This window comes from Cynocephalus volans, chromosome X (genome assembly GCF_027409185.1).
Source record: "Cynocephalus volans isolate mCynVol1 chromosome X, mCynVol1.pri, whole genome shotgun sequence".
Taxonomy (NCBI): domain Eukaryota; kingdom Metazoa; phylum Chordata; class Mammalia; order Dermoptera; family Cynocephalidae; genus Cynocephalus; species Cynocephalus volans.
Genome location: NC_084478.1, coordinates 18,662,542 through 18,690,144, shown reverse-complemented (window position 1 = coordinate 18,690,144; position 27,603 = coordinate 18,662,542). Strand labels below are relative to the sequence as shown.

The 27,603-nt window shown below is 39.2% G+C and overlaps 1 protein-coding gene across 4 annotated transcripts in view; it reads right to left on the bottom strand.

The window, feature by feature from the left end:
* Positions 1-12,510: 12,510 nt before the first annotated feature.
* The window catches only part of GLRA2 (glycine receptor alpha 2), a 193,924-nt gene continuing 178,831 nt past the window's right edge, over positions 12,511-27,603 (bottom strand). For 3 of the 4 annotated variants that reach the window (XM_063083450.1, XM_063083451.1, XM_063083453.1), the window contains exon 9: positions 12,511-12,789. In XM_063083450.1, coding sequence (XP_062939520.1) covers positions 12,511-12,789 — 279 coding nt within the window. The remainder of the gene's footprint in view (positions 12,790-27,603) is intronic. The other variant, XM_063083452.1, reaches the window with a different exon arrangement.

Genomic DNA, 27,603 nt, shown 5'->3' with positions numbered 1-27,603 from the left:
ATTAAATTTGACAAACTCTTAGATAGTCCTGATCCTTGCACGTGAAGGGTCTCCTTGTCCTTGGTTTCATCATTTTTAAGAACCTGGAGTCTGTTATAAGGCTTAAGTCTACATGAGGACTGACCAAGTCATCCATTCTACAAGCAGCCTTGAGCCCTACCACAAGGAGGCTAGCGTGGTGCACACTTCACAAAGGGCACCCCAAAGCTTTGCTCTCCTCTTAGAAGATGCATTCACCTATTTATGAATCATTTGCAGCAACATGATAATGTACTTTCTGAATGCTGGCTCATGGTCTAAAAACATCTAATACATACTACTGCCCTCATCTTGGGGGAGCCACATTACTTGTTATTTTTTTAAAATTTATTTTATTTATTGAATTAAAATTGATTATACATATTTTGGGGGTTGAACATTGAGATTTGTTGATTAAATCAATATTACTAGCATATATATTGTTACAAATTGTAATTATTCTTTATGCCCCTTGTCCAATCTCTTCTTTGCCCCATTCCCTCCCCCTCCCCCCCTCTAATTGCCCTAGATTTCTTCTCTCCTTCTGAAAGAATAATGGTTACTCCGTTAATTTGTTGCCTAGATGATTTGTCCAATGCTGAGAGATGTGATCGGGTCCCCCAATATCATAGAGCAGATGCTTCTTTTGTCACTCTGAAATGGGTTTTGTGGAAAAAGACATCCTCTTCTTTTCTTTGTCTCTGCTGGTGACTCTCCAGTGTCAATGTACTCCAGTGGTTGGCAGACCATCTGTGTGGTGGTTGTAGCATCTAGCCACTTTTTCAGCAGCCATGGTTATTGTGGTGGCTGTGGTGGGCCACCCATGTGGAGGTGCTGTTTTTGGTATGCTCCTTGGCACTTGGTGGTATGCCTGGTTGTGGGGTGTGTTTGGTCCCCTTCTCCATGCCTCTGGTCGCTGGGCAGGCCCCAAGGTGCTGGTGCCATGTGCCTAGTTATGGGAGAGGGGTCCAGTCCCCTTCTCCATGTCCTGGGTCCCTGGACGGGCCCTGAGGTGCTGGCGCAGTGTGCCTGGTTGAGGGAGGGTGGTCTGGTCCCCTTCTCCATGCCCTGGGTCTCTGGGTGGGCCCCAAGGCGCTGGCACCATTTGCCTGATTGTGGGAGGAGGGTCTGGTCCCCTTCTCCATGCCTTGGGTACCCAGGTAGGCCCCGAGGTGCTGGTGTTTTGTGCCTGGTGTGGGAGAAGGGTCCAGTCCCTGGCTCCATACCTCAGGTCACTGGGCGGGACCTGAGGCATTGGCTTGGTGTACCTGGTTGTGGGAGAGAGGGCCAGTCCCCTTCTGCTTGCCTCTGGGCCGGGTGAGCCTTGAGGTGCTGGCACGGTGTCCCTGGTTGTGGGAGAGAGGTCCAGTCCCCTTCTCCTTGCCTCGGGTCCCTGGGTGGGCCCCGAGATACTGGCATGGTGTGCCTCATTGTAGGAGGAGGGTCCGGTTCCTGGCTCCATACCTTGGGTCACTGGGTGGGCCCAAGGTGCTGGCTTGGTGTGCCTGGTTGTGGGAGAGAGGTCCAGAACCCTTCTCCATGCCTCAGGTTCCCGGGCAGGACCTGAGGCACTGGCATGGTGTGTCTGGTTGTGGGAGAGAGGTCCAGTCCCCTTCTCCATGCCCTGGGCCCCTGGGTGGGCTCTGAGGTGCTGGCATGGTGTGCCTGGTTGTGGGAGGGTGGTCCGGTCCCCTTCTCCATGCCCCGGGACCGTGGGAAGGCCCTGAGACACTAGCTCCATGTGTCTGGCTGTGGGAGAGAGGTCTGGTCCCCTTCTCCCTGCCTCAGGTCCCTGGGCAGGCCCCAAGGCACTGGCTCGGTGTGCCTGGTTGTGGGAGGTGAGTCCAGTCCCCTTCTCCATGCTTCAGGTCCCCAGGCTGGCCCCGAGGCACTGGTGAAGTTTGCCTGGAAGTGGGAGTGGGGTCCGGTCCCCAGTTCCAAGCCTCCAGTTCCCAGGCAGGCCCCTAGGTGTTGGTGGTGTGCCTGGGCCGGAACTAATTTTTTTGTCCTTTGCTTCTAACACAGGGGAACTTCCTGTGGGAACCAGTACTCAAGCTGTGTGGTTGAGCTAAATTGCTACTTTGCTGCTGTTTTCCTAGGGAAGGCTTTTTGTGCAGCTCAGGGTTTAATGGCTGATCTTATAGGTACTTCTGGCTCTCCAGAGACCCAGTAGATCTGTATTCTGTAGAATCTCTGATCTGGGTCTGAGTTTTTCATCAAACTGCTCCCCCCCATGCAATTCTGCATTCCTGACCCGTCTTCTCTGAGTGGTCCTGTGCTGATTGGGGGGCAGCTCAGCTGTCCTTGCTGTGTCCCAGTATTCTCCCAGTGTTCCCATCTTGCCCACTGCCTGTGCTCCAAACACTTGCCGTGGATGGGCCCTGTGCTGGTCCCTTGCAATGACTCATTGGCCTCTGAATGGCTCCCTTTTTTCAGCTGTTCTGGCTCCTCACTCCTGCATGGGTCCACAGGAACCCTATTAGTGGTCTTGCTGTCCTGAGGGCCGCCAAGGCCCTCTTCTCACCTGCTGCCTCCTAGTAACTCCATCCAAAGGGCACAGCTGCAGCTTCTGCCAGCTCCTGCTCCATGTGCTCATCAGTTCGAGCCTTAAAGCAGCCACAGCCCAAAATGCTCAGAGCAGCTTTTTCTTTCTCTCACTGTGGTTTCTCCCACCTTCATGAACTCCGTAGGTATCTCCTCCTCTTCCCCTGAGCTCCAGCTGCCCCGGCTTGGCTGATGTTACATTTCTATAGTTTTAAATTTGGTTGATTTGTGGGAGAGAGTGACGCTGTGGAACATCTATTCCGCCATCTTGATTTCGTGTCATCTACTTGTTATTTTTAAAATGTATTTGCACTAGAGTGGGAATATTGCATCTTTTCTCATGTGGGAACATGTGTGATGAAGCAAAGGTCATCTTCCCTCATTCAAAAATGGAAATACTGACTCCATCCCTGGCCCAGCTGAGTGCACATGGAGCAGGGAGATGTCCAGCAGGGGTGGCAGAAGCTCTGCAGAGACCACACACCCTGTGGTGCCGGCGCCCGACCCAGCAGGTAGGCCTCATCGCCACCACTCGACTCCATCCCCAGCCCAGCCGAGTGTATGCTGACCAAAGAGGCGGCTCCCCAGAGGCCCAAGACCCGAGGCAACCACACACACAAGGCACTAGTGGCCAACCGAGCATACATGGAGGTAGCCATACCAAATTGGAAACCCCAGCAACATCCTAGCCATACAATAGTGTCAAACCAGTGGACTGTGAAACCCCCTGCCACAATGACTAAACATCAAAGAAAAGATACCAGAAATGTGAAAAATCAAGAAAGGACACCACCAAAGGGTATCTGAAAAGGAATTTTGAGTGATAATTCTAAGGAAACTGAATGAGATACAAGAAAACTCAGCTAAACAACATGATGAAATGAGGAAAAGTATACAGGACCTGAAAGAAGAAATGTACAAGGAAATCAATGCCCTGAAAAAGAATGTAACAGAGCTTGCCGAACTGAAGAATTAATTCAATGAAATAATAAACACAACAGAGAGTTTAACCAGCAGGCTTGCAGAAGTAGAAGAGAGAACTTCTGACCTTGAAGATGGGCTGTTAGAAATAACACAGGCAGACAAAAAAAAAAAAGAAAGAAAGAAAAAAAAGAATTAAAAGCATTGAAGAAAATCTAAGAGAGATATCAGACAACTTTAAGCGCTCAAATATCCAAGTCATGGGTATTCCAGAAAGGGAGGAAAAAGGATATTGCATTGAAAACATATTCAACAAAATAGTGGCAAAAATCTTCCCAGTTATTGGAAAAGACACAGATCTTCAGATTCAGGAAGCTCAAAGATCCCCAAATGTATTCAACACAAAAAGGTCTTCTCCAAGACATGTTATAGTCAAATTGGCAGAACTCAAACACAAAGAGAGAATCTTAAAAGCTGCAAAAGAGAAGCGTCAAAACACCGATAAGGGAGCCCTAATCAGACTAAAATCAGACTTTTCATCACAAACCCTAAAAGCCAGAAAGGAATGGGATGATATATTCAAAATAATAAAAGACAGAGATTGCCAGCCAAGAATACTCTATCCTGCAAGGCTATCCTTCCAAAATGAAGGACAAATAGAATATTTCTCAGACAAACAAAAACTTCGGGAGTTCACTACCACATGACCACCCTTACAGGAAATTCTCAAGGGAGTACTGGGTTTGGTACCTGAAAAACAACTACCACTGCCATAAAAACCCAAGAAAAATAAAAACCCACTAGTATAATAAAAATAGCATCCATGTAGAGAAAACAAACAAAAAAGGCTATCTACAACCCAAGGAACAAAAAAATACAGAAAACAAACAGTAAATCAGAAAGAAAGAAAGAAAGGAACAAAAGATACTTACATCATCCAAACAAAAATCAATAAAATGATAAGATTAAATCAACACTTTTCAATAACAACTCTGAATGTAAAAGGCTTAAATTCCCGAATCAAAAGACACAGACTGGCTGATTGCCTTCAGGAGACCCACCTCACCCATAAAGACTCACATAGACCAAGAGTGAAAGGATGGAAAAAGATTTACCATGCAAACGGAAATGAAAAACGAGCTGGAGTAGCTATTCTTATATCTGATAAAATAGACTTTAAACTATAAACCATAAAAAGAGACAATGAGGGATACTACATAGTGATAAAAGGATTGATCCATCAAGAAGACATAACAATCATAAATATATACACACCCAATGTTGAAGCAGCCAGATTTATAAAGCAAACTCTATTAGACCTAAAAAAGGAAATAAACACTAATACCATAATAGCAGGGGACCTGAACACCCCACTGTCAATATTGGACAGATCATCTAGGCAAAGAATCAGCAGAGAAACACAAGATCTAAACAACACTCTAGACAAATTGGGCTTGGCAGATTTCTACAGAACATTCCATCCAACAACCTCAGAATATTGATTCTTCTCATCAGCACATGGATCATTCACCTGGATAGATCACATATTAGGTCACAAATCAAGTCTCATCAAACTCCAAAAAATTGGAATTAATTGCATGTATTTTTTCAGACCACAACACATTAAAATTAGAAATCAATAACAAACGAAATTCTGGAAACTATAGAAACACATAGAAATTAAACAGCATTCTACTTAATGACATATGGGTCCAAGAAGAAATTAAACAGGAGATCAAAAAATTTCTTGAAACTAATGAAAATAATGATACATCATACCAAAACCTGTGGGATACTGCTAAAGCAGTACTAAGGGGGAAATTTATTGCATTAAATGCTCACCTCAGAAGAATGGAAAGATGGCAAGTGAACAACCTAACACTTCACCTTAAAGAACTAGAAAAACAAGAACAATCCAAAGTTAGCAGACAGAAAGAAATCATTAAGATCAGAGCAGAACTTAATGAAATTGAAACCCAAAAAACAATACAAAAGAACAATGAATCAAAAAGTTGGTTTTTTAAAAAAATAAATAAAATTGACAAACCATTAGCCCAGCTAACTAAAAAAAAGAAGAGAAAAGATACAAATAACAAAAATTAGAAATGAAAAAGGTGATATTACAACTGATACATCTGAAATACAAGGAATCATTCGAGACTACTGTAAAAAACTATATGCCAACAAATTTGAAAATCTAGAGGAAATGGATAAATTTCTTGACACACGCAAGCTACCAAAACTGAGCCAAGAAGATGTAGAAAATCTGAACAGACCAATAACAATAAAGGAGATTGAAGCTGTTATCAGAAGGCTCCCAACAAAGAATAGCCCAGGACCAGATGGATTCACAGCAGAATTATACCAAACATTCAAAGAGGAATTGACACCAATTCTTTATAAACTTTTCCAAAAGATTGAAACAGATGCAAATCTCCCAAACTCATTCTATGAAGCAGACATCATCCTGATACCAAAACCAGACAAAGATACAACTAAAAAAGAAAACTACAGGCCGATATCCTTGATGAATATAGATGCAAAAATCCTCAATAAAATACTAGCTAACAGAATACAGCAACACATACGTAAAATTATACACCACGATCAAGTGGGATTCATCCCAGGGATGCAAGGTTGGTTCAACTTATGCAAATCAATAAATGTGATACACCATATTAATAAAATCAAACACAAGGACTATATGATCATCTCTATAGATGCTTAAAAAGCATTTGATAAAATTCAACATTCATTCATGACAAAGACTCTCTATAAGTTAGGTATAGATGGAAAGTATCTCAACATAATTAAAGCCATATATGATAAACCCACTGCCAATATCATCCTGAATGGGGGAAAAGATTTTGAGAACAGGAACTCGACAAGGATGCCCACTCTCACCACTCCTATTCAACATAGTGTTGGAAGTACTAGCCAGAGCAATCAGAGAAGAGAAGGAAATAAAGGGCATCCAGTTCGGAAAAGATGAAGTCAAACTGTCCCTGTTTGCAGATGACATGATTCTATATATCGAACAGGCTAAAGCCTCTACAAAAAAACTCTTGGAATTGATAAATGATTTCAGCACAGTAGCAGGATACAAAATCAACACACAAAAATCAGTAGCATTTCTTTTCTCCAATAGTGAACATGCAGAACGAGAAATCAAGAAAGCCTGCCCATTTACAATAGCCACCAAAAAAATAAAATACTTAGGAATTGAGTTAACCAAGGAGGTGAAAAATCTCTATAAATGAGAACTACAAACCACTGCTGAGAGAAATTAGAGAGGATACAAGAAGATGGAAAGATATCCCATGCTCTTGGATTGGAAGAATCAACATTGTGAAAATGTCCATACTACCCAAAGTGATATACAAATTCAATGCAATCCCTATCAAAATTCCAATGACATGTTTCTCAGAAATGGAAAGAACTATCCAGACATTTATATGGAATAACCAAAGACCATGCATAGCCAAAGCAATTCTGAGCAAAAATAAATAAAACTGGAGGCATAACACTACCTGACTTTAAACTATACTACAAAGCTAGAATAACCAAAACAGCATGGTACTGGCATAAAAACAGACACACTGATCAATGGAATAGAATAGAGAATCCAGAAATCAACCCACACATCTATAGCCATCTGATCTTTGACAAGGCACCAAGCCTATACACTGGGGAAGAGACTGCCTCTTCAGCAAATGGTGCTGGGATAACTAGATATCCATACGCAGGAGAATGAAACTAGATCCATACCTCTCACTATATACCAAAATCAACTCAAAATGGATTAAAGAATTAAATATACACCCTGAAACAGTAAAAACACTCAAAGAAAACATAGGAGAAACTCTTCAGGAAGTTGGACTGGACACAGACTTCATGAATATGACCCCAAAAGCACGGGCAACCAAAGGAAAAATAAACAAATGGGATTATATCAAACTAAAAAGTTTCTTCACAGCAAAAGAAACAATTATCAGAGTTAAAAGACAACCAAAAGAGTGGGAGAAAATATTTGCAAAATATACCTCTGACAAAGGATTAATATCCAGAATATACAAGTATCTGAAACTTTACAAGAAAAAAACAAGCAACCCATTTAAAAAGTGGGCAAAAGAGCTAAACAGGCATTTCTCAAAGGAAGAGACAGGAATGGACAACAGACATATGAAAAAATGCTCAAAATCACTCAGCATTCGGGATGGCTACTCCAAAAGATTGTGAATGATAAATGGTGACGAGGTTGTGGAGAAAAAGGAACTCTCATACATTGTTGGTGGGTCTGCAAAATGGTGCAGCCTCTATGGAAAATAGTATGGAGGTTCATCAAACAATTGCAGATAGATCTACCATACGACCCAGCTATCCCACTGCTGAGAATATACCCAGAGGAATGGAAATCATCAAGTTGAAGGTATACCTGTTCCCCAATGTTCATCGCAGCACTCTTTACAATAGCTAAGAGTTGGAACCAGCCCAAATGTCCATCATGAGATGAGTGGATACGGAAAATGTGGTACATCTACACAATGGAATACTACTCAGCTATAAAGAAGAATGAAATACTGCCATTTGCAATGACATGGATGGACCTAGAGAGAATTATATTAAGTGAAACAAATCAGACACAGAAAGAGAAATATCACATGTTCTCACTTATTTGTGGGAGCTAAAAATAAACAAATAAATACACAAATAAACTGGGTGGAGGGAGGGAAGAAGACACAACAATTACAATTCCTTGAAGTTGATACGACAAGTGAACAGAAAGGACATTGTTGGGAGGGAGGGGGGAGAGGGAGCAGGGAGGGAAGTTTCGGTAATGGGCCACAATAATCAACCACATAGTATATTGACAAAATAAAACAAAATTTGGAAAAAATAAAATAAAATAAAGAAGGATTCAGTGATATGTAGGAACAAGAGCCAAATTATAGTTGGTAAGTCCATAGACGGGGAAAAAAAATGGAAATAAACACCTTTTAAATTAAGTTCTGTTGGTTTTCTCCAAGCCCAGTATATTCTGGGCCATTCAATCACAGAAGATATTGACTCTCTTCGAAGATTTTCTTAATGCTGTATGCATGATTTTAAGCTATTTTTTCTTAGGCATTTTCAATGGAAATATTTTACTGAATGCCCTCCTTTACCAATTTATTTGGTCATCCATGAGGGTGGGTCAGTGGTACCACGGTTTTTTACTTTCTAGGCTTTTCTTTTCTTACACAGTTGTGGATATAGTGAAAGTGTACAGTCTAAGGAGTTAAGAAACAAATTGTGCTGGATGTTCAACTTCTAATATGATAGATGATTTTGGGTGAGGCAGTTGATTAATGGGGCTTCTGTTTATCTATTGATCAAAGGGTGGATATTGACTGTGTAATCTGGCCACCTTGGATGATTGTTAGAATTAAGTGCTGTTGTAGACATTAAAACATGTTATTATTTTGACAGCGCTATGTAAATATGAGGTTGTGGTGTTATCTTTATTTTTAGTTTTATTTTTGGTGTTATTTTTAGTTCTTCTACTTTGTGATTTATGAAGAATATGTATTGCTTGAATCATTCAAATTATACTTTAAAAAAAAAACAAACAAACCCAAATTACTGAAAATAGGAAAAAGTTTAAAGCAGAGGTTAAAAGATTGAAAAAGAGTATCTGGCAGACATAAGATTTAAATTTCATCCCACAGATTTACTTCAGACTTAAACTAGGAAATGTGTAAATACTAAAAAAAAAATTGAGATTTTTTTTTCTTTTCCAAAGCTGTAAATTATATGGTATAGAATTTTGTGTTGTGTTTTGGTTAGAGCCTTCTTATTTGATATTAATGGAGTAAGTGAAATGTAAAATGATATTCATTTAATCTTTATTGGAAGTTTTGCTTTCAGAATGTGGCGGTTCTGTTCAGTGGCAGAGACGAGGAGCTTAATGATGACACTGTTTGGAAGGATTTTTTAAAACCTACGGCCAGTCTGGTTTGTAGCGTCTGTTTAGGACCAAGGTATTTCAAAATACCATCCAGTCTCAGGCCTTAAGTCATCCCGATGTGTTCCTAAAACCAAATGGTAGAAATTGAAAGATGCTTAAAAGACAATCCATTATCTGAGAAATGGTGGCAGTAGTTGATTACCTTGTGATTTCTGGGCTGCAAAAACCTCACATAACTTTGTCAACAGGCACAGAATATCATCCTTCACCAGAGTTTCTTAGTGAAAACCCAGTATTCATTGGGCATTCTAGCTTTGACTGGCATTGCGAAGAACCCATGAAAACATAGCCACTTTCTTCCAGAAGATTCCAACCTAATGAAAACAGGTAGTAAGTTCTCTTCCTCTGAGTCATGATTTTACTCTTGAACTATTTTCCCTCAAATACTATAGTGAAAAAAAAAAATGTCGTAAGTAAAATTTTCAAAAACATTATAGCGGGATTATCTGTTTCACCAGAGCATGTGATATTCAAAATATTTTCCTGGAGATTTTATCTTATTTATATAACCCAAAGTTGTGCATTTAAGAGTTCTCCCCACTGAATGTGGACTAAAACCAGAGAAAAGTCAAGAAGCCCTCTTGCCATCCAAGATGTCTTTGCCTACTTGAGTGGCTGGCAAATATGTTTAGAGGTGAATCTCTTTTCAATTTTCTAATGGGGGAATGCACCCTCCCAGACATTACGTGGTGCACATGTTGATCATACATGACCATTTAGCTTAGGATTTTTTCTCTAAGGTGCCTCCTCACCCTGTCGTATGCAACATCAGGACTCTTTCTAGGACACTTATGGGGTCAGACCTGTCTTGGGGAGACATTTTAGCCTCAAATTTACTGTTTTTCAGTGGGAGAAAAATAATTGAGAACAAAGACTTCACCTTATTTGTCTGGAAAGAAATGAGCAATGAGACAGAAGTAGTGTTTTAGGAATGATGCAAAAATCATGGCATTAAGCTTGCCAAGTCTAGACATGGTGAAGCTTCTTGCCCAGTAGATAACCAATACTGTCCATAATAATATTTTATTATTATGTATTAGTTGAGAATTTACCTTTTTAGACACTGTGCTAATAATGGCTTTACCTGCATTTTTCTCAGTCAGTCCTCTTGAAATCATGAAACAGGGACTAGTCAGAAGAGTTAGGTAACATCCAAGATCACATTGTGGATAGGTAGCTGAACTAGTTTATCTCCAAAGTGCATGTTTTTAACCACTCTGCAATATTCCTTTCTATGGAAATGATTCAATATTTGAATAGGTTTAAAAGGCCATAAACATTGACTTATGAATCCACATCTTCCTCAGAATATCATATGAATATCTATGGTTAAGGAAAATCTATAAGGGTCAAGATGAGTTAACTCTACTTCACCGAGGTTCTCAGAATTTTTCTTTCATCTTGGAACTCTATTCTTGACAAAATCAGGGCTGGACTTTTAAGTTTTTTTCACCTTAAGATTTTATGATTCCTCAGTGCTCTTGGAAATTATGTCTCATATAAAGTGTCCAGTATTAGATTCTGCTCACAATGGCTTCTAATGCTTCCGTTTTCCTATTTCTAAATGCGAATAACATATTTTTTCTTTATTCATGGGGATACTATAAGCATCCGTAATATAATAGTTGTATAAGTACTTCAAGCTTATCAGGAAGTCCAGATACAAAAATCCAAGTTAACACTGTCATCTGAATTGTTTCCATTTTAGTGCAGAACTGGAAAGACTCGAGAGAAATTTCATGGCACACTTAGCTTTATTGAAATTGAACAAATGCTTTTTTAAATAACCCCCTTTACAGCACATGTAAAATTTAATTATTTCCTTATATTTTTACAGGTTGTCTTTGAGTAAGCAAAAATACGTCTTTTTTTCTTACTTAAAACACATAGCCAGGATTCAAACCACATAGCTCTGGTACCAAAAAGGCAACGGGTTATGAAAATCACAGTACAATTTTAAAATTCGTTAAGTTAGCCAAGGATATTTAAAACGATATTCACTTGGATTGACAGTAGAAATTATGGGTTAGTCAACATTAGGACTAGTAGTTACACCTACAATGAGAGCAGAAATGGGAAGTTCAAGCTAATCTGAGCTACACTGTTCATAACACACCATCTCCATAAATACTGTGGCCGAGTGGCTACAATGACTAAGTCACACTTGGGCACTTAGAGTCACACATAAATATAGCCAAAGCGAAAAAAATATATAGTGTGCTAACTTGGATCTGAAATAAAGTGGGCATTTATTTTTAAGAGGGTACACTATCAAATAAGTTACACAACACACGATTTAAACCCCAAAATTACATCTAGGAAAGAAAAATAATATTAAAATTTACACGTATATATGGACAGTAAGTAGAAATCTTTTCTTTGTCGTTAGTGTTTATTTGTTGTTGTTGTTTTCTGGATAAATAGAAATAATTTATGACTCACAAAAGGATTTCTTGGGTAAAACACTAATTACAGATATTGTAAAGAACGTAGCTCAGGAGGCTTGTTTTAAAAACGAGGCAGCATTTTCCTGAAAAAGTTTGGTCCTCGACTCACTATAGGCTAGTCACTATGGTCAGATGTAAGCATTTTTGGTGTATGCGTGTGTGTGTGTGTGTGTGTGTGTGTGTGTGTGTGTGTGTGTGCGTGTGCGTGTGTTAAGCTAACTTTTTAGTACCAGAATTAGTCAAAATCAAACCAAATCAAAAGGAAAACAGCCTTCGAGAACTTGACCCTGCATATCATGTCTGATCGATGGATCAGCAGAAAGAACAATGCTAAAGACTATGGAAGGGAATTATGCTCACGTGATTCTGCAACACCTTAATTTTGTGCAGTTTTCTTCATTACCCACATAACTTGTCTTTTTTCATAGGTAGGCGCCAGGATACCCACCCCCATGATCCTCCCTCCCCCCTCCCTCAATCTTCTCCTCCGTTAAAGTGATATAAAGACAATTTCACTGTGTATTTACAAGCACAATACTTAGGCAAGAAGGTCCCAGGGTCTGTAGGGCACATCTATTTTTTGTGGACATCTTCATGTCTAATGATCTTGTATGTGATCCAGTAAAAGATGTTGAAAATGAGGAAGGCCAATGGGAAGGCAGCTCGAGATATCGTGTCAATCCTTTTTGCCCGGTCCACAAACTTCTTTTTGATGGCGTCTGCATCTTTTGGGGGTTGTGGGAGTGGATTGGCGGGTGTGGCCTTGACAGCGGTTCCATCTTTCACTTGGAGGCAGTGACCCATCCCATAACCACTGAAATTAAAACGACTTTCACGAGTAACATCTTCTTCCTGGGAGAATAAAGACAGAGGAAGCACAGATTGGTTGTCAATCAAGTTAGATGGAAGGTGCTTAAAATTCTTCAGAAGTAAAAGTATAAATCACAGTTAACTGGTGGTGCGGGAGGTTTTCAGAATGGAGAGTTCTCTTTCAAATTCAACTCAGTTATTCATGGAACAGATACAATTCATTAACTTTTCAGGCTGAGAAATTAAGGGTAAGAAAAATGACTTTGTGGTCTTTTAATTAAAGAAACACCTACATGTTTACTACTGACTTTCCCAAAATCTAGTTTATTAATCCATAGATTTGAATAGACTTTCAAAGTTAGTTCCCCAAATCATATAAAGACAATTCATTCATTTTTTCATTCATTTATTCATTCATTCACTCATTCCAAAAATATTTACTGAGCCCCTGCTGTGTGTCTGGCCCTGAGTTAGGGCCTTCTAGTATTGTGGCCCATTTACAGCTCAGATCCTCCATTAACATTGGCTTTAATATTAATGTTAGATCTAAGATGAACCCCTTAAATGCACACCTGTTTACCCTCCAGCCTTCTAGCTCATCTCAGTTATATAGCAGAGATTAACTATTCATTATTTGGTGTGACTATTTCCACCATGGCTAATTTTTTCAGTGTCAATTTTTAACATTGATTCTTTGGCTAGTGAATTAACTCTACCATATTTAAACATGTGTAATTTTAGTTGATGTTAGTGATATTTTGTGTTCATTATTTCTACATGAATTAGATGAAAGTCTGAAAAATTGTATTTACTCCTTGGTATAAAGAACAAATAGCCTTAGAAACAAATGTATGGGATGTGGGTGTGTGGTTGGGTCAAAAGAGGGGGTCAAATGGTGGGGTTGAAAAGGTGGGATTGAAATGACCTTCTTAATAAAAACTTAGCTCTAAATAGCCATTGATTGAATCATCTTCTTCTATAACTGGATTACTGCCTTCCACAATATCATGCAACCCCTTTGAGCCACCTGAGGTGCTGTACTCTCTCTCTTGCCAGATAATAATAATGGTTATGTTTCCCAAAAGACAAGAAAACTTGGTATTAATTTTATTTCATCAATCTTAACTGCATGTCAGTAGGGCTTTTAGCCACATATAAAAGGTATATTGAATGAAGGACTTTTAAAATAATATGAATGAGAACCCAACTGTAACCCAAATGGTATGGCAAGGACAAATTGAATCTTGCTTATTGAAATGAGTTTTGTAAGGTCAACAGCAGATCCCCTGATAGGTAAGGAAGATGAAAAAACCTATTTTTGTTAATTACACTTCATCATGTGCAAAATGGGGAGTGAGGGAGCATGTGGTTTAAAGAGAAGTGCAAGGGCTTCAGAATGGTTAGATTATAGTATATGTGCTCAGATGGATGGCTGCAGAACCTGGAAAAGAGGACAAATTGGCTTCTATGTGGCTCACTTAGCTAGATTAGTACCCAGGTGTCACTTCCCTTTGTGGAAGGCACATGCAGCCTGAAAATGAACAGAGTTCAACAGTGTCCTTGGGGGCTCTGGTTTATCAACATTGCCTGCAGTGATATAGTATCTCTGGTGAGACCAACCTTAAACATGGCTGAACATCACATTGCAACCTGGCAATGATTTGGAATTTGAGTTTTAAAGATAGCAAGTTATGAATAATTGTCAAACACTCCATGTCACCCTTCACCGTCTAGATCTGATATCAAGGAAAATCAGGCTAGAAAACAGAAGGCTTATTTATTTGATGCATTAGTAGCTCTTATTAATAAATGCACCTAGTAGTACCAATAAAAGACATTAGTTATAACCTTTAATCAGCCAATTTATATCATGAAAATCAGGCCAAACTCTTGTAAAAAGTAACTATAAAACTACTACTTAATAAAGTCAATACTTCTATTTATATGGGATTCTCCTTGAAGTTGGTTCAAGGTATTCTGTCTCATTTCTTAATAAAATGTAATAAAGGATTTTTTATCAACTATTAATTATTGAACATTGCCTCTATGACAAGCATTGTGCTAAGTGCTGGGAGACAGCTGATGAAGTTAGACAAGGGCTCTAACTGCATGGAGCTTTCAGAATCCGGAGAAAGAAGAAGGTCTAAAGGCATTATCATATAAGGAAGCTGGCAAAGAAAATGCAGCCTGACATCTGAGTACTTTCATGTGCTCAGCTATGCAAACTCAATACTGAAGACTTAAATTGGACTCATACTCAAATATTAAACCTGTTTTTTTTGCCTTAAAATGTGAATGACATGTTTTATGGACGCAAAAGTTTCAAATGAACTTTTTGAAAATAAAGAATAAACAGATATATTAATCACTATATAGTGTCATCATAACCATCTGAAGACTTATTCAGTGCTTAGCAAGAAAGGAAGCACACAGGTCATTGCTTGTCACATGGGTTATATAGGCAGTCTTTGACTTCCTAACTACTACTAATTTGTAATTAGATCTCAACCAGTGTGTGGGTGAGGTAGAAATGTTGCCAGTTGGTTTAGTAGAGATCCAATCTAGGAATTTGAGTATTTGAGTTCTAGGCCTGGCTCCGAGGCTTACAAACTGTGTTGACCTTAAGAAATTTTACTTATTCTTTCAAGGCCTCAGGGACTCATGCTAAAAATACTGAGGCTGCATTAGGTCTGTGGGTCTCACTTTGGCTGCTGAAGAACTTTTAGAAATATACGTATGCCTGCCTCCCCTCCCAGCTCCTTCCAGACCAAATGAATTGGAATCTTTGGGGATGAGAACTTAGGATGTATATTTTAAAAAATCCAGTGACTCTGATGTAAAATGTTGGAAACTAGTGGCCTAGAAGAGTTCTAATGTCCAACTCTAAAATGCACAACCTATTCTATATTATTAAGTCTAAAATTATTTTTCAAATGTAAAAATATCCTCAAAATACATTTCCCCTTATCTGCCTAAATTTACTGTGCTGTTTTTGCTTTCCATATCTGCAGAATCTTGCAAATTGCTGTTCTCACCTCTATAAACACTTAGAAACTCGTGATTAAGCATATAGTTCACTGCCTGAGTGAGATAAGATTCTTTTAAATTTCTGAGCCTCTAAAACCATGGAAAGGGTGGTTGGCTAGTAACTTGTTTTTAGCACATAAAACAAAAGGAAACCTAAATATACACATCCATGTTTCTTTTCAGAGTAACTCATTCATTTAATTTCTATGGTCTTTCCCCACATACTGTGAATGGACAACTGAAGAGATTAACTTATTCAATTAACTACCAGAGCTAGAACAGAGCGATGCCAGGTTAAAATATGATTATGTTGTAAATTACCATGTAAACTGTGGGTACTTAAAAAATGTTTTCTGAATAATGAACAAAAGGGAATTTTAAGAGAGTTTTTCCCATGCTTGAAAATACTTTCCTTATTCATTCAACAGTATTTCAGATTACGCTTCTGAGCATAGTTACAGCTAATTAAATCAATTCTTTAAAATTTTCTGCCACAAAAATAAATTTGTGGTAGGTAGAAATTATCCATTTAATTTTTCATATGTAGGAGATATGAGTGCTACTTTAATGGTCTTCATATTTATCATTATGACTCATTCAATGACTTTTAAATATAGAACCTTAAATTATCCACATCATAGGGTATGGTTTTGATTCAAATAACATAGCTGCAACAAATATAAATTTTTTGTGTTATAATGAATGACTAATTGCCTTTCTAGCAGGTTCAGAATAAAATGTAATATGGCAAGATTCCTATATGAGGGCAAAATGGAGATGAGCTTGACTCATGGATAACTGAAGCTAAAATAAAGAACAATCTGTAGGCACAGCTTACTTGAGGATATTCATAGTGAGAGTCAGTTAGATCCTTCCAGTAAGGTAAGAATTTTAGACATATATTCTCTATTTCTTCTAATTAACTAAGAACCCAGTTAGTTAATTATTACTGCTGACCCACCATCTTCAGTTAACTGAGCAGTAAACACTTCTAGGGAACCCCGTTTTTTTACTCACTGATTAGTTAAATTCTCACAGAAAATAAATCATCTGCTCAAAGTTTTAATACATGCAATTTCTATATACCACTTTGATAAGATTTCCTTAAATCCTGTCTGCTGTATGAAGCACTATGCAATTTGTTTGAGATTTATTATCTAATTTTATTTATTTTATGCATCAATTTTACTTATTGAAAATGTACTCATTCTTGTGTTTGGAATAACTCGTCTAGCTGTGAAATTTGACCTAAAGATCACCAGAATTGCACTGTACTGAATTGTTTGTTACAAGCAAATGATTTCGATATAATTAAAGAACTTTTATAAAATATTTTAATGAAACCCATATTTCTGATTTTTCTCTTATGACTTAGAGAGGAGGAAATAAAAGGACTCCTAAAAACTGGGGTAGGGGAAAATTCTTTCCTTCACATTTCTCACTCAGATTCTTTGATTGGATTGAGCCTCCCTCCTGTTGGAACAGGAAATTGCTCAGTTGAAATAGAATGGTGAGTGAGCCTCAGTGAATTCAAGGATGTAATGGACTCTCCAGCCCTCCTTAGGAAACAGTGCGAGTCCAAATACAGTGAGTTTTCACCAGAAAAATTCCTCGAGCAAATGATGGCTGGATGGTGCTTGATAACAAATCTGGCGATCTCTATCACCTGAATGTGCAGAAGAGGAATGGCTGTAGCAAATTCTCCTCACTTCTTGGTGCCTCAATTTTCTCCTCTGTATCATGGGGACTTGGGAATAGATATGAATAATAAATAGATATCATTCATTTATTATGACGATGTGCCATACTCTTAAAACTACAGTCTTATTATCTGCAAGTCAGTTCAAGATCCTGCAAGTCACATGTTTCCTGAGGAAATTGAGGCCAAGAGAAGTTATGTGGCTTCCCAAAGTTATACTGCTAAAACGTGTTGAAGTTGAAATTCAAATACAGGTCTGTCTCATTTCAAAACTGTAAGATTCTCAAGACTTTAGAAGTCTTTGATTTGTGTGAATTTTTGCTCCTATCAAATCCCAAATGGCCTCCATTCAAGATTATGTATGAAGAGTCTGATTGAGCTTTGCAGAACAAAGGTGAGACAAAGTAAACCAAATATAGTTTACTATATTTGGAGACACATGGTGAAATGAATTAAAACTGTCAAAGTGTCATTTTGGGCAGATTTGTGGAAGACAATTTTTCTAAAAGAAAAGCATGTCAATGGATCATCTCTCTTTAAATGCAGGATATTACTATCATTGATTTTTCGAGAAGGTACTTCTGAGAATCATTTCTTCAGCATCTGCCATTCATTTGTTCATATTTGTAACAAATACTTATTGAGCACTTATTATGTGCCAGGTATGTGGTGGGGATACAGCAGTGAACAAAGTCTCTGCTTTTTTGGAGTTTACATTCTAGTGGGGAAAACGGTAACAAGTAAACAAATTATACACGCACACACACAAACATATATATAGACACCCACATATATATATATGCATATATACACATGCATATATGTACACACACACAAGACACTTATATACACTTCTGCATGCATGCATACAGATAATAATGGGTGCTTTTGAAGAAAAATAATCGAACTAAGAGACTTAAGAGAAGTGGCAGAGAAGTGGGTGTTTTAGATCGAGTGGTCAGAAAAGGCCTGCAGAGATGCCAGACGCTGTGTAATATGATAGGGATCCAGTGAAGAGCAAGATAGATCCAGTCCTTACCTTCAAGGAGTTTACAAATTTGAGATAAAGGCAAACATTAATGAAATAAGCAGGTGACTACATAATACTAACTATGATAAGGTTTCTAAAGGAAAATTACAGGGTGCTATAAGAGCCTGTAAAAGGGAGTCCTGGTCTAACATGATAGACAAGAAAAGCTTTTCCCTGAGGAAGTGATATTTCATTAGACATTTGAAAAATGAGAGGCATTAACACCGTTTCCTGTGGTAACATGGAAAATAGAAAATATACATAATAAAACAAATGATCTAGCTAAGGAGATTTCCAGACAGAGTATTGAGGATACTGCTTGGCTTTTAGTTGCTGATAAACAGAGAGGACAAAAAAGAACAGATGAACAAGCTATTAAGTATTCAAGTAGAAGTTGGAGGAAATGTAAAGGATCTGGAGTAAGTCTTTTCAGCCTGCAAAGGGTCCTCAAATAAGAATGGGCCTCAGGGGAAAGACCATATCCAGGGTGGGACTGTAAGATTCTTTGTTAAAACCTATGAAACATCTTAAGCAGCACCTCATAAGCTTATTCAGTCAGAAAATAGGCCTGATAAGGATTATAAGAGCGTGCCATGCAGATCCTCTCCTTTAAACAGTAAACTTCTAAGAATATTAAGGGTATTGGGCCACTTCTTATAGAGAAAGAAAGATGACTCCAAGAGTAGAATAATAGCCCAAAGAACAGAGCCAAAAACCAGAGAACACAACTCCAAGGGATATATCCCCAATCAAAAACTTGCCAACATGGGCCTTTCCAGATTTTAGAATTCCTGTTAAGCAGTGATTGCTGTGTGTCTCTTTATTCCCCATGTTTTTGAATGGGAGAGTCTACAGTGGTTATTTTATGCATATCTTCATATTGCCTGTTGGATAAGTGGGGAAGATACCTGTCTCCTTAGTTCACAGGTTTTCATATTGAACTGTATTCAAAGTCCTTAAGCCAAGGTGCCTCATCTGACTTAGATGTGAGATCCCGGGTTTTGAGATACATTTTAGTTTAATGCCTGTAATCAGTGTTTCACCCGTGAAAGCCTTTTATGAGTCATTAATTATTTCTCCTTATCCAGAGAAGAAAAGAAACACCAATAAAAAAAAAAAACAGGTTTCTATTTTACTATTTTGGTAGGGGTGCACTAATATTGGAGGTCTTGGGAGAGGGGGTAAGTATGTTTTGCATGTGGGAGGGATGTGAATTGTGTAAAGAAGTGGACTGTGGCAGAATGTATTTGTCAAAGAAGGCCACAATCATATCTCCCATCCGTGTATTTTCTTCAATGTGACTTTGAAGCTCCTCCTACTGAGAGTTGGGGGTCCCTTTGGAGTTGATCCTCCCTTTTAGATATGGGCAGGCTTGTGGCTTGCTTGCAACTAATAGAACACACTGGAAATGACACTGCATGACTTCTAACACTAGTTTACAAAAGATGACGCAGCTTTTGCCCTGTTCTTTGGCGCACTTGCGCTTGGAGTCTTGAACCACTGTATTAAAAAGTCTGACTACCCTAAGGCTGCTATGCTGTTAGGAAGCCAAGCCAGAGGGAAAGGCCGTGTGTAGGCGCTCTGATTAGCAGCCCTAGTCCTAGAGTTCTCCCAGCCCAGACGTGCGATGACAAGTCTACAGATAACTAATTCCCAGATGTCAAGTAAACATCAGCCTTTTGAGTCTTCCCAGCTGAGACCTCAGACATCAAGTAGCAGAAACAAATCATCCCTACTCTGCCCTTTCCAAATCCCTGAGCATAATAAAATGTTGGTTGTTTTGTGCCATTAAGTTTGAGGTGGATTATTATGCACAGTAACTGGAACAGGCTATTTTAAAATCATTATTGTGCCAAATTTTATACTTTTAACAGCTAGTTAACCAAATGTAAAATTTCTGGCATGAAGTAAGATAAGAAATATTATAAATATATGGTATTGAATGTGTTTCTGATTGAATGCTGATTGGCTTTTCAGATTTAAAAGTAGAAGTAAAAATGCCAATTTAAATACAATGTTGGTGGAAACTGCTGTGTAAGCCATGCTAGGTAATCTGGCCAGTGGCCCTCCCTGCAGTGAGCTGCCTGTATCGTCTCTTAGCTACCTGAGATACAGCATCACTGCCTAAGGCTCTTATATCCACCCTGCTATAGGAATTGTATCACCAAACAACTAGCAGCACAGTAGTGTGAAGCGATGTTGATAGGGGATGTAACTCCTGTTTGATAACTAAATATCTTGATTTCACCTCAGTATAGATGCAGCAGCAGGGGACCAATGTCATACTTAATGACATTCTTAGGAACCCATTTCAGGGAATTATATTTACTCATGGACCAATCTCTTCTCTGTTATAAAACCAAGTACAAGTGTGCTTCCTTTCAAAATAAGTATCTGAACTATACAAAAGAGATAAATCAGTGAGTGATCTCTTTGGAATTGGATTCAGAACAGAGTATCTAATACATGCTCAATAAATCCTTGATAAATTCTTGTTCATTGCCTAGTGGATTTTTTTTTTTTTTTACTTTATAGAAGGATCTTCCACTAGCTAGTAAACCCAGGCTCACTTAATTCATGATTTAGTTCATATTAAGTAATTTATCCTCAAACAATTCTATAACATTTGCATTTCATGGGGTCAAATGTGCTCATAATGGTATACAATTCTAGGACAAAAATAATTTAAACCTAAAAAATGAAGAAAAAAATCTACAAATAAATATCAGAGCAGCTTATAGATAGTTAAAGATTGTGAAAGAATACAAAAAAAAAAAAAAAAAAAAAAAAAAAAAAAAAAAAAACCCAAACAAAAAACAAACAAAAAAATTTCCTGGGTAGAAAAGCAAGGCTCTGTGTCCTATGAGATAGTTTAGTCATTTCAGTTTAAAATGATCAATGAGGGATAAAATCTTGTATGGCAGTGTTGATAAGAATTAATCTCAGGTAGAAGACCTGATATCCACTTTTTGCTTACTTTCTTAAGTGACCATATTGGCAGGGGGATAAGATACTTGGGGACAAGTATCTCTTGGATATGGCTGACCCTCCTTCTCTTGCCATGATCCATTGAAAGCTTCTCTGTACACAGGCCCTCCACTTGAAGGGTGCCCAGAGTCACACCAAATCCATCTGTCAATCCATTCTATGTATCAACCATCAGCAGTAATGTTGAAGAAAAAAGCTCCAGGGCAGGTACTGGACTTGGACTTGGCTCTGGAAGCACAATGATGAATAAAAATAAAATCACTTTTAAACTTTGAACACCTTTTTTTTTTTTTTTTTTTTTTTTTCTGGAGAGGTCGTAGAGAACTAAACAGAGAATAATAAGGGAAATATTCTTGAGATATGTACAAAGATTTATTGGAGTCCAGATGAGCCTGAAGTCTCCACAGTAGGTGAGGGTATTAATGGTAATGCTGCTGAGATTTACAAGGTAATGTGCAAATCATCCATGATTTCCCTCATCTGAAAAAGACTCTGTAGTCTTCACGTTGTTAGTTTTGTCCTATTGGTTGTCAGTTTTAATTTCCAATTTTTGTCCTTTTTAAAAAAAATTTTGCTTCCCATTCACATTAAAGCATTAGTGGTCAGGTACTCCAGATTTTGACAGGTGATTTCCACTATGGTCTTCATTCACTGAGGGGTGAGTTCCTGGGAGCATGTCAAAGTTATCTCTGTAGCCCTATTGCCTAGTACATTGCCTGGCCCCTTGTAGTTATTCAGTAATTGTGCTTGGAATGATCCTCTAGCTTCTGAGTATGGGCTCAGAAAGTAGTGCTCCATGGGAGAGGGGAGGAGATAGCAATTGTCTCTTAGCTTATATTCCTCTTTTTGCCAATTGTAGTTCTTTCTGCAGTCACTGGATCAGTCTTCCCACCAAAGAACTTCCATCCCTTCCTTCTCATTCCAGATTCAATAGCCTGGATATCACAGAAGAGCAGAGGAAAACACTGGGCTAGAATCTTAAAGGCTTGGGTTGAATTCCCATATTACCATCTCCTAGATTTGTGAGTTTGGGACAATCCTTCAAGATTTTTGCTCTCCCATTTCCTCATCTTTAAAAGGAAGAGATTGGACATTTGGCCATTTATTGAGTGAGTATATGACTATAATGCTGGCAAGTGTGTCACCTTGAGACTAATCTCTACTTTGTTAATATGTTTAAGAATTTTCTTCCCAACCAGGGAGCAGACAGCATGCAAATAAGGGTCTTAATGTCTTCTTCCTACCCCTGCCTTGATGCCTTCCACCAGGGTCAGCTTCATGGGTGTGCATACTACGCAATTGCACAGGCCCAGTGCTTGGAAGGGTCCTAGGCTCTGCTGAAGCCATTTCAAAATTCACAATAATTTTGAAAAAGGGCCCTACATTTTCATTTTCACTGGGCCCCACAAATTATGAAGCCATCCCTGCCTTCCACTGTAACAGAATCAGTACCATTGGCCCACTGCTTCTATTCCCAGGCTTAATACATTTAACAATTTCTCATTTCCTTAATGACCACTCCCAAGCTCCTTTGTGTGACATTCAAGGACCCCCATGTCCTGCCTTGTACCTATTTCTCTCATAGGGTTTCATGACCTTTGACCTTGTCCAACTGCTTCCCTTTGCGTAGAATACCCCTCACCTATTTTCACCTGGTAAGCTCCTTCGTGTCCTTCAAGATTCCACTCTGCCATCATCCCATTCAAGAGACCTTTTCTTGACCCCTGTGCTTGGGCCATTGGTTTCTCCTTAGCTCTTGTAGCAGCAGGTACATGCCTCCATAATGGATCTAATGCATCATATTAACATCAGCTGTTTACATGCCAGCCTCTTTCATGTGACTTTCAAGTGCAGGGGCCCAGTCTAGTATATCTTGATATATCTAGTACCCAGAAAAATTCTTGGCTGAATCTTCCTATGTCAGAATACATGTAAATGAATGGTAGAAAAGAGTTTTTTGTAATATGAAAAATTAACTCCTTGCTTATTTATTATGTGGCTTATTTTTGCATATGGATTTATATGAAATTAAGGCAAGCCTAAACTCAACAATGTCACTCAAGAATTGAAGTATTTATGATCTAGATTTGAAACACTGTCCATTTTTTTGCCCAGTGTTAAGCTAGTGAGCAGCCAGTGTGAAAATTAAATCCACCCTATTAATAATTTTAGAAGAAAATGCATATTTCTTTGCAAAAAAAATTAATAGAATTGACAGATACTCCAGAATATAAGGAAATATTTTTTGTTTATGCATCTATCTGCAAATCAAAATATTAAAGGTGGGTAAATGAAGTCAGTGTGGACTTCTGATCAAGATGGCAGAATAGATGGTCCCCAGCATCACTCTCTCTGACAATCAACCGATTTACAGCTATTAAAAAGCAAGGACTGACAAGCTGGGGCCTCTAGAGCTCAGGGGAAGAGGAGGAGAGACCTACGGAATGCATGAAGGCTGGAGAAACCACGATAAGAGAAAGAACTGATCCCACTGTTTTGAGCCCCAGCCACTTCCAGGCTGGAGCTGGTGAGCACACGGAGCAAGAGCTGGCAAAAGCCCTTCTTATGAAGTTGCTTGGAGGTGGCAGGGAAAAAGAGGGCCTTGGTGGCCCCCAGGCCAGCTAGACCACTAACAGGGTTCCTGTGGACCCACATAAGAGCTAGAGGTCACAGACAACTGAAAAAAGGAGCCACCCAGAGGCCAGTGAGTCATTACAAGGGACCAACACATGGCCTGCCCCATAGGAAGTGTTTGGAGTGCAGGCGGTGGGGGAGATGGGCCCACTGGGGGAACATTGGGGCATAGCATGGACAGCTGATCTGCCCCCTGATCAGCATACGACCACTCAGTGGATACTGGTCAGGAACATAGAACTTCAGGGTGAGCAGTTTGCTGAAAAGACTCAGGCCCAGACCAGAATTTCCACACAACCCAGGTGTACTGTACCTCACGAGACCTGGAAGTGCTTACAAGGTCAACCATTAAAACTCGAGCTGCACAAAAAACCTTCCCCAGGGAATCAGCAGCAAAGCAGCAATTTAGCTCAACTCAGGGCTCAAGTACTGGTCCCAACAGGAAATTCCCCCATTTTAGAAGTAAGCAAAGGACAACAAATTAGTTCCAGTGCAGGGTTTAAGTGGTGGGAAAAGTGAATAAATACAGAACTGAAAGAAAAACCAAAAAACCCAGAGATCAAAGTTCTGATATTAACCAGTAAAGGTCTAACATCACCAAAGAACACCTACAATACCTAGAAGGACCAGAAGTCCCCCAGGCTCCTATGCCGGGAGCAGGGGGTGGCAAGGGCCTCAGCCACACCCCTCTGACATCCACATCCAGCCCAGTGACAAGCATCAGGCTGCCAGAAGCCCCCTGGGCTCCCCTGTCAGAGTCGGGGGCTGTCATGGGCCTTGACCATGCGCCCTCTCCCTCCTTTCTTCTCCTGCCACCCTATCTCCCTCAACTTTCCCCTCTCCCTCTCACTCCCAACTGCTCCACAACATCTTAGAATGTAAAATAATAATAATAATAATAAATAAATATTAAAAAGTCAGTGTGTATTAAATATATGCAAATATTTTACCAAATAAATTATACCTTATCAGCAAAAGACTAAGGAGTACTTGCATAACATTAGGGTATTTCAACTCATATGGCATCCATTTGGGTTTGGCAAAGAAAGTAAAATTCTCATAAATCTGTGGTTATTACCAAACATCAGTTTTAAGTCTTGAAATACCAGTTAATAGAACATTCTCTTCATGAATCTCTTGAAACAAATTAACACCTGCACTATGATGCTGTGTACCATTTAGCTATCATTACAGAAAATCTCCTTCATTGCCTCGATCACACATGTTGTTTTTACAAGCTTCTGTATATGTTAAAAAAAAAAAAAAAAAAAAAAAAGGCACAGGGCCTCTTACTCATGACAGACCTTACCCCCAATAACAGAAGGAAAATGTATGGGCAAGGGAGGACAAACAGAACTCAACTGTGGTATAAACAGGAATTCTGGAACTGATGCTGCTACCGCCTACAAATGGCAGTGGTAGTTATCCATCCAAACCCATTCTACATTTCTTTTTCCAGTAGTGGATCTTCCTTTAGCTCACAGTTGCTTAACTGCAGCACTATCAACATTTGGTGCTGGATAAGTTGTCCAGAACTGTGCTTTGCATTTCAGGATGTTTAACAGCATCCTGGCCTCTACCCACTAGATGCCAGTAGCACCCTCCTTCCCCTAGTTGTGACAACCAAAAATGTCTCCGGACATTGCCAAATGTCTCCTGGAGGAGCAAAATCACCCCTGGTTGAGAACCCTTGTTTTAGCTGGTCGCACGTGTGCACATGGAGGTGCCATGTGGAGCTATGCAACATACCAAGTATCAGGAAATCGAACCAGCTCAAGCTTTGAACCAGAATCTAGTCACTTCTTGCCACCTCCAGCACTACATGCTGGTCTGAGCCACCCCATAGTGGCTCATCAGAATCATTCCCACCAGAATCATTGCACATGGTTGGTCCCTGGGCTTCTAGAACCTCCAAACAATAATGACTATTCTCAACATAGCAACTAGAGGTATCTTATTAAAATGTGAGTCAAGTCAGGTCTTCTTCAGCTCAAAACTCTCCTGTGGATTACCCCACAAGTCCTTGTAATATCCCCTTTGCCTCTTAGACCTCAACTCCTGCCACTCTCCCTCTAGCCCAGAGGTGAGCAAATATTTCCGGTAAAGGGCTAGATAGTAAAGTTTTTAGACTTCATTGGCCATGCAATCTCTGAAGTCAATGTCTTTTCAATGTGTATTTTGAATCTAATTTTCTATAGTGATATATATACTACACTCTACTCTGCACCAAACCTTGCTTACAGCATCATGTTTTTAATGGACTGGGAGTAAATGTTTAAAAATAATCATTTGGCTTTCTGCAAAAATTCTATAAAGCAGAAATGTTTTCACTTAATGTCAGCTATAGTCATAGAGAGTAGTTTAGAAATCAATAACATGGTTGTGATGTTCTGATTCCTCAAGAGGGAAGCATGCCTTGCATATGGACATTCTCTCCTAGTAGTTTCTGTCAATTCTGCTCTAGCTAGAGTGCTCAAAAGACACACTAAATTCTAAGAAGCATGAAGGTGAACATATTCCATCTGGAGTATGAGCTGTTCAATTATTAACATCGTTTACCATCTGTTTAGGGTACAAAGTGAACACTGAGACCGGAGGGGACAGGTGATTGGGGGTCGACCCACTGCTAAACTCAAAACATAATAATAACAGCTTCAATGTCAAATCACATCAAGCATTTGCTTGCTTTCTAACTTGGATGATCCTGACTGCCAGCAAGTCCCTTGCTACTGTTGTAAGTGTGAAGAAAATTCTAATATAGAATATGTAAAATTTATAATATAGGATAAGAACATCCCCCAAATAGTAACATGTAACCTCATATTATGTTAAAGAATTAGGCACTGAATGGATATATTTTTAGAGGTCAACAAACCATGTTTGTGGAGGCCTATCTTTATTATATCCAGTTTTGATAGCCCAGAGGCTCTAAGCAGTAATATCAACTTTCCAAATAGTCACTTCTTTCCCCCCTTTTCTCTCACTGCTCAATTTCTGCTGGAAGGAGTGCAGAGGGAGGGGAGTCAATGCCATTGCCAGTCAAAATCTGATGAGTTGTTTGTTTCTGCAGAGGGCTCAATAATGTCAAGAACTGAGAATTCAATCAATATCTATGTTTGGTCTTGCCCTTGATGCCTTCCTTTCAACTTTGAAGAGGCAGGTTAAGTTCATGATGAAATTACCCAGGTATGACTTGGAGAAGTGTCAGGAGGTTTTGAGCAGACTGGCAGTGAGGCATGTCCGGAGGAGAGAGACGTCTGTGGTCTGTCAGGTCATTGCTTTCCACAGTTGCAGAATAAACATGTTTCTCCAGGTGAAAAACTGTAAACCTGCTTTCTGTGGACAATCCTATTTCCTTCTGGATTTGAATGATCCTGGTAAGCAAGCTCTTCTCTAATAAGTATGGACTATAGGTTCTGTTTTAAAATTAGCAGTTACTGAAGCAGGGGAACACTGTAAACCATCAGGATGCACTTTC